The 14,220-nt window shown below is 48.7% G+C and overlaps 1 protein-coding gene across 1 annotated transcript in view; it reads left to right on the top strand.

Moving 5' to 3' along the window:
- Positions 1 to 14,220, top strand: part of HBEGF (heparin binding EGF like growth factor) — a 111,388-nt gene that overhangs the window by 95,175 nt on the left and 1,993 nt on the right. The window contains exon 5 of the mRNA XM_069652680.1: positions 11,249 to 11,344. Coding sequence (XP_069508781.1) covers positions 11,249 to 11,339 — 91 coding nt within the window. The 3' untranslated portion in view covers positions 11,340 to 11,344. The remainder of the gene's footprint in view (positions 1 to 11,248; positions 11,345 to 14,220) is intronic.

The following is a 14,220-nucleotide window of genomic DNA, read 5'->3' as shown; positions in this document are numbered from 1 at the left end:
GCAAAGCATTGGCAAAAGCTCTGCACGCATGCTGGGTGCCTTCAAAGATGAAACCGTGTGTTGATCGGTCAGCTTAATCGTTGCATACCCTGTGTCCTCTATAACCTAATTATGCTACCTAAAGGGCATGTAAAGCCCCAGCACTGATGCTATAGTCTTGTCTGTTTTTCTCCGAGAATGTTCCGAATCTTCGAGAACATGGTTCCATTGTAGTCACTGTTACTTAAATCCGTGACCAAACGTGACAGATACACGGACTGATTTAGGGCTGTGAAGCATGGTGCAGACGGTGTTCCGCTTTCAATGCAGTATAGTGGCTCCGCTGAGTCAAACCCTGGCGCTGGCAAAGCGGGAGCGGGTGCTGGTGTAGTCTGTGCTCGAGTTAACGAAGCGGACGCCGAGGAGTCACGCCTTTGTCGTTACGACACAGGTCGCCATTGCGGAATTACAAATGCGTATACATTCCATGGGAATGCTGACGTGCAAAGGAAGCACATGTATTGGATGCTTGAGCCCTTAGAAGTCGGTAATAGCGCGGGGCATGTCACAAAGGGCAACGGAGTAATATATATATATATATATTCAAAAACATGCATGGCATGACATTGCAGAGCTATTCATTCATACACTAAGGTGTCTCCTTCGGACCTTCCATGGATGCGGGGCGTCGAGGCGAGCATGATGAATACGCTCACCTACATTCTCCTTGAGGAAGTGCAAGTCCTCTTTATTTTCTTGCCACGTGTATTCCGAGTGAGCGAGCCTCTTAAATCTCCAGGATGACACTCCACGGGGCATTACTTGGACATGAAATATGCGCGGGAGCTCCTTTTGGTTTTCAGGTATGTGAAGGAGGCGGGCACGTTGGATTTTCCTCTGGTGCAAGTAGGTTAAGGATTGGAAGGCAGGCTGGCGTGGAGGGGCGGTGGAGATTCCAAGAATCTGACGCACGCTTCTTCTGGCAGCCTGCCAACCTGCATCAGGGCTGGGCTGACGTGACTAAGCCTTCGCCCTCCAGTCCTGGGCCTGGCTGCTGCATGCGAGCTCAAAGCCAGGGGTCACGTAGCATGTGTGTGGCCATAGTGGCTGCAGGATCCCACACCTGGCTACCACAAAGCACTGACGGATCACTTTTTAAGTCATGTCAGGTCTGTATAGAACACAGAACAAACAAACAACAATCTCACAATCAGATGTGCAAATGTAGCTCCTTGCAATACGATTAACTTAGCATGGCAGCACCAAATCGTGTAAGCCGAGGCACCTGATCAAAACAACTGCCAACTCCAATAGAAGGAACAATACATGCATTAGATATTAATCTCATTCCATTAGTCATCTCTTTGCTCTACCGTTCACCAGGCATGCCTTAACTTCTACTTCTGAGACACTGCTGTAGTGTTAATACATGCTCTACTGCTGGAAGGCCTTAAGTACCAGCACGAAGCCTGGAAATTGTGCAAGTCGATGAATGCTTATAAAAGCCTCACTATTTCCGAGCCATTACAAAGGGAAAGTGGAAAAGGTGCCGAAGACTGCAATATGTCAGCATCGCGTCTGTGTGTTTTTCTTTATTGTGCAGCACCTGTAAAAATCCGCATCTCGTCTTTTATTGCAATTTCACCTTCAGGTCTTTAACACAGTTACAATTTAACAGCAAGTGAACCAGAAGGGTGCTTCCCCCTTGAATAAATATATACACTTTTCCAAAAACCGGCACCCTCGCTGTTACGTTCCGCCCTGCGTCCCGCTACGCGGTGACGCAGGGCGTCCTAATAAAAGCCCCGCCCCCGCGTTCGGGAGGCAGTTCCGGGGCAGACCTGACATCAGCGTGGGTGTGTGTCCTTTCAGCTCCCGCTGGAGCTGCGCCACAGGCCGCGCGGCCTAGTCGCGTTATGCCAGCCCCCGCGCGCAGGCCGCGGGCCCTCTACTTAACAATGGCGACGAGGAGAGACGAACTCCACGACAGGCTCGGTGCTCTGAAAGCACCATAACGCCACACAGCCATCGCGGCTAAATTTTTGGACACCCGGTGGGGGTGCCATCACACACGTGACCCCCCCACCCCAAAAAAAAAAAAAAAAAAATTTTTTTTTTTTCTTTCTCTACCTCATCCATTCATGCTCTCTGCCACTAAGACCATAGTTCTTCCCTCCGGAAACGGGAGAACCAGGTGGCATCGGACATCCAACACAAGAGAGCAGCATCACGGCGTGTGGGGAGTGCCAGGCCCTGAGTCGTAACACGGTGCCTGGATACGGTGGCACCTCCAAGGTAGGCCCAACGTCGCAGCATTGGTGGCCGTCAGAGGCACCTACGACAACACGGATCAGGTCCACGCCGACATGGCGGCCGGCACATCCACGCCTGGGCCCTCCACGCCGTCCAGAATTGTGGCAAACCTGTCCATGACGCCACCTCCACCTCGAACACAAGGCACTTCGTCGACACTGGTCCAGCCGTTTGACCCTTTCACGGATCCGTCGTCATGCGGACCCAGATGGCAGCTGTGGATCCAGAAGTTCGAGATGGCGATGGAGTGCAAAGAGATCACAGCGCCCAGGAAACTGAAGGCACACCTTCTACTCAGCGTGGGTGACGAGGTACTGCGCATTTTCAATTCCCTGAACGTTGATGATGGCCAGGATGGGTACCGAAGCGCGAAAGAGGCCCTCACTGATCACTTCCTCCCTCAACTAAACCCAGACTATGAGACGTTTCTCTTCTGCACCACCTTACAGGCAGCGGAGGAAACCCTTGATGCGTACCACACCCGCCTGAGAAAGTTAGCCATGTCCTGTGAATTCACGAACGTGGAGAAGGAAATCAGGAGGCAGATCATCAACGGGATTCATTCGGAAAAATTGAGGCGCCTGATACTTAGTGAGAAGGGTATCCCCCTACAGCGGATCCTTGAACTGGGACGTCAGAGGGAACTGGCACACACCAGAGCGGCCAACATGGAGGCTACGCTACACAGGCTGCAACCTGCTCTCAACACGGCTATGGTGGCCCGCATCACCAACAAACAATCCTCGAGAGATGACAACAGTGGTGGATACGGCCAAAACAGGTGGCAACCGCGCATTCCGGGACCCACAGAGTGTGGCTGGTGCGGTGGCCCTCGACATGGCCGTCGCAACTGTCCTGCTCAAGGCACCACATGTGGAGCATGTGGCCGGAAGGACCATTACGCGAAGGTATGCCGATCAACGGACACCCCCATACAGCCCCCGCAGAACCAGCCGGAGAAGGTCGCGACTAAGAAAAAGAAGCAAGCCAGTGCCAGAAGGGTCGCAGTGGCCAGCTCTTCCACGGAGGATGAAGGGGATGATATCTCGGCGATGCTGCAGGCCCCTCCAAGGACACAGACAGGAAAGGAAGGTATACCTGGTGTCTGCACTATGCCAAGACCGAGGACCTCGAAGAAAAGCCGCCCGAAGGCGCAAATGCATGGTAACCATCCAAAACCAGTGCATTCTGATGACCATCGACACAGGCGCTTCGGTGAACGTCATGCCTGAAAGCATTTTCCTGACTCTAAGTCCTACACCAGAGCTGAAAAGCACCGACACTCTGTTATATGCATACGGCTGTCGAAAGCCCCTGCCGGTAATTGGCAGGTTCCGCACCACGCTGGAACACGGAAAAAACAGACTATGGTCCAAAGTCTATGTTGTGAAGGCAGGTGTTGAGAGCCTCCTGAGTGGGGACGCAGCGGAGGACTTGGGAGTGGTCCAATTTATCTGCCATGTCAACGAAGAAAAGGAAGTGGAGCAGATGCTGAACCAATACCCTGACTTGCAAGAAGGCATAGGCTGTCTAAAAGGCAAAACCATCAAACTTCATATTGATGAGACAGTGCAGCCGAAAGCCGTCCGGCACCGGAGAACGCCGTTCCACATGAGAGAACAAGTGGAGCAGGAACTCAAGGCATTGGAAGAAGCGGGTATCATTGAGGAGGTCACAGGGCCCACACCGTGGGTCTCTCCAATGGTGGTAACACGGAAGCCCAAGCAGCCTGGAAAGGTACGGATCTGCATAGACATGCGCCTCCCCAACACTGCCATCAAAAGAGAACGCCACATAACCCCAACAATCGACGAGATTGTGGCTGACCTCACAGGGTCGAGTATATTTTCAAAGATTGATCTCAAGGCGGGGTATCATCAACTCAAACTCCACAGAGACTCTCGATACATAACAACGTTCTCTACACATTTGGGGCTGCGGAGATACAAACGCCTAAGTTTCGGAATATCGTCTGCCGCGGAGGTGTTCCAGCAAACCATCCAGGAGGTCATCCGGGGCATCCCTGGTGTCCTCAACGTGAGCGATGATATTCTGATTCACGCCCCCGACAAAGAAACACACGTCAAGAGGCTTCACGCCCTACTGGGCCGACTACAAGAGGTTGGGCTCACAATACACCGGGAAAAGTGCGAGTTCCTCAAATCCGAGATCACTTTTTTCGGATACAAGTTTGGCAGCACAGGCATCTCCCCTGACCCGCAGAAGGTCGCAGACATCCAGGCGGCAAGCCCACCGATGACCCCCACAGAAGTGCGCAGTTTTTTAGGCATGGCCACTTACTGCGGGAGGTTCATCAGAAACCTGGCCACACTATCTGAGCCGCTGCGGGAACTCACGAAGGCCAACGTCAAGTGGGAATGGGGGCCAACATGCCAGGACTCGTTCGAGAGCATCAAGGACTCCCTCTCAGCTGACACCAAGATGGCCTACTACAACACTGAACTGCCCACAGAACTATTCGTAGATGCCAGCCCCGTGGGGCTCGGAGCCATCCTAATGCAAGTCACGAAGGAAGGGGAGAAGAGACCGATTGCATATGCATCGAGAGCCCTCACAGAGACCGAACAAAGGTACTCACACATCGAAAAGGAGGCCATCGCCGTGCTGTGGGGGTGCCGACATTTTCACCTTTACCTATATGGGCGTCACTTCACGACGATCACGGACCACAAGCCCCTACTACCAATCTTCATGGGAACATCAGCACACCCTCCGGCACGAATCACCAAATGGTTACTGCACCTCCAGCAATATGACTTTACTCTCGCCTATCAACCAGGCAGCGGAAACCCAGCGGACTATCTCTCCAGGCATCCGCGAGAGGCCACTCAACAAGAGATCCAAGTAGCGGCAGAGACAGAGGAACATATATGCCAGGTAGTGCGCGCAATGAGGCCCAAGGCGGTGAGCATCGAGGAAATCGAGGCGGAAACGCACCAGGACCCGTGTTGTGATTTAGTGAAAGATACCATCCTTTCCGGTGATTGGAAGACTTTCATGAGACACACACACAACAGAACAGCGGAAGCGAAAGGGTTTCTGTCCGGCATATTCACAGTGCGGCAAGACTTGTCAGTCACGGAAGGTGGACTGTTACTACGGGGAAACCGCATCGTGATCCCTCTCAGACTACAGGACAGGATAGTGGCCCTAGCACATGAAGGACACCAAGGACTGGTAAGGACGAAAGCCCGCATTCGGCACCGAGTATGGTTTCCCCAGATCGAGGAGCGGGTCGAGACACTCGTTGCCACGTGCCTATCCTGTCAGATAACGGGGGCCCCGCCAGACCCGGAACTCATCATATCAGCAGAACGGGGCCGCTCTCGCTGGGAGGCCATCAGCATTGACTTCTGCAAGCTCCGAGAGGGCCTCCACCTGTTGGTGGCCGTCGATGATCACTCTCGATACCCGGAAGTTGAGGTAGTTGAGTCCACAGCAGCTGAAGTGGTCATTCCGGCCCTAGAGAAAATGTTCGCAACCCACGGGCTACCTATCTCAATCAAAAGCGACAATGGGCCGCCGTTCACAGGGGAGGACTTCAAAAAGTATCTCCAGGAACTCAATGTGAAGTATCATCACATCACTCCAAGACACCCCCAGGCAAATGGGGACGTAGAACGATTTATGAGGACTATCAATAAGGTGCTCAGAGTATCTAAGGCTAACGCCAGCCCCTGGAAGGTTGACCTCTTCCGATTCCTCCGAAATTACCGGGTCACGCCTGGAAACTTGAAGTAACGAAATATTTTTAAAGAAAGTTTCGTGCCCAATTTGATGGCTCACTTAAACAATTCCCAGCTGTGCCTGTGCAGAAAAGGCTATCTGTAGGATTGCAATGTAATTCCAGGGGTAGGCTCATCTCTGGCTCGGCTTGAGTGACGGCCAGGAAATGTCAGTATTTTACAAACACTCTCTTCGCCAAACAATACCCTTTTCGCCAGTGCTTGCATTACGTGAAGTTTATGCAGCGAGCATTGCAGCAGGAAGCGGATAGCTTTCTTTGTTATGCGTGTTAACCATCATGATAACCAGCGTGGCTGGTGTGTGTACAGTGGTACAAGCTGATAAAGGCAGCTTCTGTCTCTCGTCTGCTTCAATGAACTCACCAGGGCCAGGGCAGGATACTCGGAAAGCCTCACAGGGCTCCATAAGCGAAGGCCCCTTGTCGTCACTACACGCAGCATATGTAGTCCTATGGCTAGAGCTTGGCAACAGCAACATGTCACTTTCCTAAGCGCAGGAACAATCCCCTCAACGACTCTGTCCCTCAGATATTTATTTATTTGTTTATATGTGTATCTCGTCACAAATGGGTAAGCCTGCATCTCCAATGTTCATTCGGTGCCTTGCTGATGTGAGACCAGCCCTGCACAGTACTCGGTACCTACATTCACAAACTTTGGCAGCCCGGCTGACATCTTTATTATGCATCGGCTTCCAACACCCATGTGGGTGCAAGGATGGGATTCTGCTGATGATGGCAGGCTCTCGATGCTGCACGAATCTGGGCCCTGCTAGGCATGTCTCCTCTTCAACATAAAGGTGGCAAACTCTACCCGGCAACTGGGAGGTAGATGGGAAGTAAAAGAAACATTGACAATGCCAAACAGTTTGGGCTTTTGTGTGGGCATGGGCTGAGCATTTTCCAGGCACTGCGATAACGGTAATGTCTTGTCATAACATGGAAATAATTGGAAAATGGGGTGTGTACTTGTGCGTATGAGGTCAGTGCTTGGAAAATGCCTAATACCGATACACAAGCCAAAACTGTTGGCTTTGCCAATGCTTGTTCTACATGGGGGAATCAAGGACTGCGCAACAGAAAACTACTGTAGGAATTACTTTCAAATGTAGTACAAACATAGACAACCCAAATATGCCCCGCCCCCCTTCTCCCCCGGATGAAGCATGCAGATCTTGCCTGATGTCGGGGTACAGAGCTTGTGGGATTTGCTGCCAGTGCCCCACAGAAAAGCTTTTCATGCTGTTTGCACTATTTGGAAAGGAAGCTCAGTCGCTCTTAAGGAAGGGTGGTACCAAAGCACCAAATTATAAAGCAGGCAGGCTGTGCTATCAAGACACAACAATTGCATTGCTTGGAATGTAAATACTCATGGTACTGCCATCCTGCAGAAATGACGTTATACGTGAACACCCGCCACTCTAACCAACCACAGTGGGAGAGCAATGCAACACTTAGACCCTTAATACCAATTCAGTGATCACGTGGGCAGAGTGTTATCGGCCATCTTGGAGTTAGAAAGGTTCAGCCGCACTGCACAAAAGGCCCAAGGGCTCTATAGGAAATGCTTTGCTGCTACTGAACTAATATGAAGTAACATGTAGGTAGAACTTTCCAAAGCGAATACAGATTGCAGTATGTATAGACAGAATAAAAAGAAATCCTTTGCATTTTGAAATAGACATGTTTCCCCTTGTATGGCCCAATAAGCTCCTAAATACAAACAAAGCGTTACCAACTGACTTTGCAGACTTAAATCATTTTACATAGTGCGACTTTCTAGGACCAGTTGAAAAACAGTAGCGAAGAAGAGCAACAAAATGCATTACCAAGGCATCTACATAGGAACTATAAGTGCAGTTTGCACAGCAAATAAAGTAATAGTGCACAGACCCCACGTTTTCCTTAGACATGCTTTACAAGTAGTTTGGTCATTTCGTGAGGCAAAATGTAAAAAAGAACACGTGCTGTGTAGCCGAAACGGAGAGTAAGGGGGTGTATATGAGCATGCTGCAGCCTGAAGACATATCATTACAAATGAAGTTGTGTTCATAATGTTTTAACATGTATAATTATTATTAATTTTTTAAAATGTCTTTTTATTGGCATTTCAAAATACTCATAACATACCAGCAAATTATGCCTGACCCCTAGGTCAGTTGCACGGTTTAGCAAAAGCAAAGAACAAAAGTGCCCGAAATGTGGGCAGGTAAACGCAGACATGGTACATGTGTTTTTGGCGTGCAAGAGCATTCAACGATTCTGGGAAGATATTGCACAAATGTTAGCCAAAATAGACATAATACTGGACATACGCTCCTCCAAGGCCTGCTTGCTGTGCATCTTTCTACGAGCGAGGCAGACAAGGCACAACAGCAAACTGAAAGACCTAGCATATATGCTTGCTAAACGCAGGATTGCAATGAACTGGAAGACGCATAGAAGCCTGGAGGCGCGATGGTGGTGGGGAGACCTACAGAAATGGACGCAGGCAGAAACCTCGGTGTGGGACGAAGCATCACGTCGCGGATATGGAGATCAAAACACAGATTTTAATTCCTCGAAAGTAATGCTACAGGAACTATGGGCCTCAGCACAAGGCATGAACAAGCAGGCGATTCAGACGTGATTACTGCATCACGCAAGGACCAAGCTGTGATGGTACGTATGGACAATAGTGCATAGTACAAGATTCTAAACGAGCAGGGTAGGCTGACAGGGTTGGGGAGTTAGGGGGAAGGGAGTTGGGGAATGCAGACACAATATCTGTCCGATATAATGGTTGGTGTAATGTCTGTGACTTATTCAAAATGTTAATAAAGATATTTTTTTAAAAACATACCAGCAAATTGTAATAGCAATTTCCCCCAACTTAAAACCCCCTCCCTTCCCCCCAACCTCCCCCTTGTCCATCCCCCCTTTAAGCTCGCCTTGCTTCATAATCTGCAGTACATACGGGCCTGGTCGTTTTGCGATCTTGCTTCGCATAAGCAATGGGTGTTACAATATGTCTAGTATTTTCAAGTTCTGCGGCACCATTGCATCATATAATCTCCCCTCAGGTAGTCTAGTATCAACCCCCATTCACAGCAAAATTTGTCTCCCTTGCCTTGTATTTTGTACGTGATCCACTCCATGGCAAGTATATCCTGTACCTTACGTAGCCATTCTACAGTGGTGGGGGGTGCTTCCTGTTTCCACATCCTTGCCAACACCACCCATGCAGCTATCAGTAGTATTGCATATGCAAACTCTGGGTCGAAGATGCCACACACCCATTCCTTCGGTGAGTACGAAGGGGGACCTTGCACCATATCCTGCATTTGTGACTTGACTTCCCCCCAGAACTTCTGCAACATGGGCACTCCCACTAGATGCACCTCCAATCCCCCCTTCCTGAACACCCCCTTCGGCATTCCTGAGATACTCCTTGGTACATGGCATGTAATCTTTCCGGGGTGTAGTGCTATTGTGCTACCATCTTATACCATGCCTCAGTAGTCTGTATGGATCGGCTACGTTTGGGGATCTGTGCCCAGAGACATTCCCATTGCTGCATCGGTATATTTTCGCCTAATGTGTTTTGCCATCTTTAGCATATATGGCCAAGTGTGGTCTGGATCCTCTCCTTGTATAATTGCATATAAATTCGATACCAATTGTTTGTCACCCGCGCGTGTTGTTATGAATTTTTCGAACCCCAAAAGCTCTCTCTGTGTTGTCTGCCTCATGGTAGGTTGCTCCAGCCAATGGCATAATTGATAATACTTCATTCTGTCTTTTTCCGATAGTCCCTGCTGCTGCTTACACTCTTCGGAGGATAGAACGTCCCCCTGTCTCATCATGTCCCCTACCTTCTTACATCCCACTACCCGCTAAGCTGTAAAGGAGGTGTGGCTCATTCCTGGAGAGAATTGAGGGTTACCAAACAGTGGGGTGGGCAGAGATGGAATCGTGGAGAGGTGTCCTTTCCTAATCAACCTGTCCCAGAAATCACACACCACCGTCAGGATGTGGCTCAATCTTACGTTTTGAGGCCTATCGAGTTTGTCCAACCACAACATCCCAGACAGGAGGACCCTCGCCAGCATGTATCATTATTTTAATATGTGATTTTGTAAAGGTTTGTAATAAACCAATACAAAATACACAACAAAAAGTTAAGCTTCATTTCTGTGTACGCCTTTACAAATATTAAGAGCTTACATTAATAAAAAGAAACTTATTGTGTCCACGTTTTGACTTTCTATTTAAGCTGACAATTCATTTGGCATAAAGAAACAGGAGATGCGAATCAAACAGTCTCTGGCATGCCTTGCCTTCTCAATAAACCTTTCAATGCATTTATTTTCAGCATTGTTTGTGATCTGCATGTATTTTAATTTTATATTATTCCCCAGGCACGTGAAATGTCTCTAGGTTGTAAAGTGGAGTGTGAGTTGTATATTAAAATCAATGTTTACAGTTTTTCTTAGGCCACCATTTCTTGTGAGCAGGTTTTATGGGCGAATAGTAATATAATAATAATTTGGTGATTTATACAGTGCTTCATGCCGTTTTCACCCAACTTCTAAACGCTGTGATAATCAGTGGCACTATTATTTCCCTATGGTGGTCCTCAGTTTATTGACCTTGCAAAGAAAAAGGGCTGAGTCAAGCCCACCAGGTTATTGAACCCATTACATTATGCTTGAGCTATCTGCCTGGCAATACTATTCTTGGCGAATACCAAAAAAGGTATTAAAAGGGTGCTTTTAACCTTTTGACAGTTGTTCAACTACCCCGGGCTAGAGCTGGTATTCTGTATTATATTGCCTGTACTGTATATCATAGTGTTGACTGATCCACTGTACAATTCATTTTTTTCTTGAAGCCAATCATAAACTCCTGGCCCTCATTTTAACTCACAGGCCCAACTAGGAAAGCCAACACTGTATTTGTTGAAAGGGTGAATTGCTTGCACCATAACTTGAATCTTCAGTGATCTTGTTATAAGTACCACTGGCTTTCCAATCATCTAAAAATAGCTTGGTTTCCAAAGGCAGTGCTATTGATTAGGGGCAGTCCCTTAAAATTTGATTTATTGTGTTCTGAAAATGGCTACAGTGTCTTTGACGTTATTTGCAGCGTGAGACCAACTTTGTGATCTAGCTTGCAACCCTTTTAATTCTCCAACGGTTTTAATTTCAGGTACCACAAACGAGGAGGCTATGATGTGGAAAGTACAGAAAAAATGAAGCTGGGCATTGCTGCTGGTCCTTTATGTACTCACTCGGAGTGATGAAGGTAACTTTTTATTGATGTTCCAGTGAAAACGTTGCATCAGGTTTGGCAAGAGTTACATGCTGTAACGTTACAATATTTAATTTACCATGCATGTATGGGATTTATAAAGCACAAAGCTATCTCAGAGAGCAGTGTTCTCAGGGCGGCCCACAATACTTATATTTTAAGTAGCCATGTGAGGCTCTGCTCTCACAGGGACAATTCAATTCCAAAAATGTGAGCTGTGCCCCAAATTCCTTCCTCAAAAGCACTCTGCCAAATGCGTATACAGCGAAGCATCTACTAATGTTCAAATCGGAGCCTGTGGATCTCTGTTGGGGGATTCAACGAGGCCCCTTGACCAGGCAGTCCCCCCACCCACAGTGCCCACCTACACAATAACATATGCACACACAGAAATGTAGACACAGGTATAATTAGACCTGAAGGCAAGAAGGAATCCACGACTTTGCTTGGGTTTAAAGAAGACTGCAACCAGCTTTTATTATTTAAGATTAGGTCAAATTAAAAGGGGGGACCCCCCTCCCTTAGAAGAGTGCACCTACTTCCACCTGCTCCATCTAGTGGGTCTCCTGAGGGCTTATCACATGTATGGCATCCTCTCCCCTGGGGCCATTCTCAGGTTCAGTTTCATTGCTTATAAATTGGTTCCGTTTGCTTAACAGGCCCATTCCGGGACACAATAAGAGTTTACCGTCCTTTCTATGTTCTGCATGGCTCAGACACACCATGGTAGATTGCACAATAAGAGTTTACAGTCACTTAATAGCGTTGCTTGACCTCCCGGTTCCGGTAGGGCATCTCCCACCTCCCAAACAATGACATACACTACTTTTTCACTGCTTTCGGTGTCTCTTTGTCACTCTACACTTTCGCTGTCACACTCCGCTCATGGGGCCTCATTACGAGGTGGGTGGTAAGGGATTACCGGTACCGGTAAGGGCACCGGTACCGCTAATCCCTTTACCAGGCGTTAAGGACGGGACCCGCAAAGGGACTGTGGTGCTAATAACGGTACCGCAATTTGTGGTAACATTATTAGCGCATTCCCATTGAGCCCTATGGGGGCTCAAATGGGAATGGGGAAGGGTCCTGGTGAATGGGGAATTTCCACCCCCACAAACCTTGGAATGGGGCGGTAATAGCTCCATTCACCAGGGCGGAGTCGGTAAGGATTTGGAGGCAGCCATGGCGCTAATAGTGCCATGGTTACCTCCAAACTCCTAATGAGGCCCATGGTCAGTTACTCGTCTCACCTTCTTCTCCCACTGGATGCCTTCCAGATAACAGCCTTTACCTGTCTGTTGCCGTCTTTGCCTTCTTCACCCATTTTGCCACTTTCTTCCTTTTTCTTGGGGTTCTTTTTCCCACCACTTCTCCTGGCCTCATTCCCAACCCACAGTACCACCTTAAATCTGTGTCTCCTACCTCCCCCCCACTGGTTACCTTCACTTTCCTTGGCTACCACTCCCCAATTCCTTGCCATGTGCTCCAGATCTTCTTGCTTCTTTCTCCATACCCATAGGCCTCTCTGGCCAGCTTTAGGTTTCCACTCTCTCCCAGCATCCAGGGGTTCCCTGCCATTCTCCAGTCTTCTGGTTCAAGTTCAGCTCCTGCTTCTCCTTCCACCATCCAATTCCAAATGCACTGTTTTCCCAGCTTCCTGTTTCACTGTTCTTGCCCTGCCTCCTGGGAAGGTTTCCTGTCTGTTCAGGTATTTAGGTTTAGTATGGGGAACTTGGAATGTGTAGTTCTTTGTGCTTGCGCTGGACACTCCCTGCTTGTCCAGCTGTGGCCTTGCCTCCTTGGTTTGGTTTTGGCTATTCCAGATTGTGCCCTCTTTGAGAGGTGTATTGGTCGTGCATAGCATGAGGGAGTGTCTCACATTGTACTCACCTAGGATCTATAATCCTGATCCACCATCTTGAGTTAAGAGACATTGCTCAGGTGTGCATACTGAGGGCCGGGTTCCAGCAGTGGTGCCATATCTTCACTCGCACAAACAGCAGCTGCAGCGGGCTTCAATCCCCTTCCTCCTTTATTCCATCTGGGTAGAGGCAAAATATAAGTTCTCGTATCCTGAGTCTGTTTTTATCTTACTGCTGAGGGTCTTCCTTTAAGTGAGCAGGCCTTCTTAAATGGCTGGTCCCGTGAGTATATTCATTGTGACTGGCTCCTTCATTATGATGGAGTCTAAGCGAGGCTGACTAATGATCCTTCCTATACTACCCCCATGTCCAACATCCTTCAGCTTGGGGAGGTACCCATCCCCCTTGGTCACCCCACTTCCACCCCACTAGAACTTCCCAGAACCAGGCATACACACATACATATATGCTGTTCGGAGATGGAGATTATGTACAATAATAAAATGACAAGACTGTCATGGCATAACCTCACTTTACGTAGGTTTAAGGAGAAGTCCTCCATGGAAAGGAAAGTCAGCTAGTATAGCACACTGTTGCATTGCATGTCCTCCATATTAGGTATCAGGTATTTTGCCCGTGGTCTAATGATCTCGGGCAAAAAAGACTGAACAGCTAGGACCACTGAGCCCCGCCCCACGTCGCACACAACTGCACGCAGGGGCTTACAGGCCCTTCCTAGAGCAGCCTGGAATAGCAACGTCATAGTTAGAGGGAGTACGTAAATGTGTGTGAGTTTGTGGAGGGGGTGGGGGCGTAATGCTTGTGGTGGCGGTGGGAGAGGGCAGGGAAATAGAGGGAGGTTTGGGGGTGAAATCCTCCATTAGAAAGAAGGTGAGTGGGAGGGGGGAGCAGCTCTAAGGAGTGTTAAGCCCCTCCAAATCTGCTTAAAACAAGCATTGGCAATGCCAAAGGTCTGGGCTTTTGTGTAGGCACGGTAAAGGCACTTTC

The sequence above is a fragment of the Ambystoma mexicanum genome, chromosome 3p (genome assembly GCF_040938575.1).
Source record: "Ambystoma mexicanum isolate Mex_15411 chromosome 3p, UKY_AmexF1_1, whole genome shotgun sequence".
Taxonomy (NCBI): Eukaryota; Metazoa; Chordata; class Amphibia; order Caudata; family Ambystomatidae; genus Ambystoma; species Ambystoma mexicanum.
The sequence above is the reverse complement of the archived record's forward strand: the minus strand, read 5'-3'. Positions and strand labels throughout refer to the sequence as shown.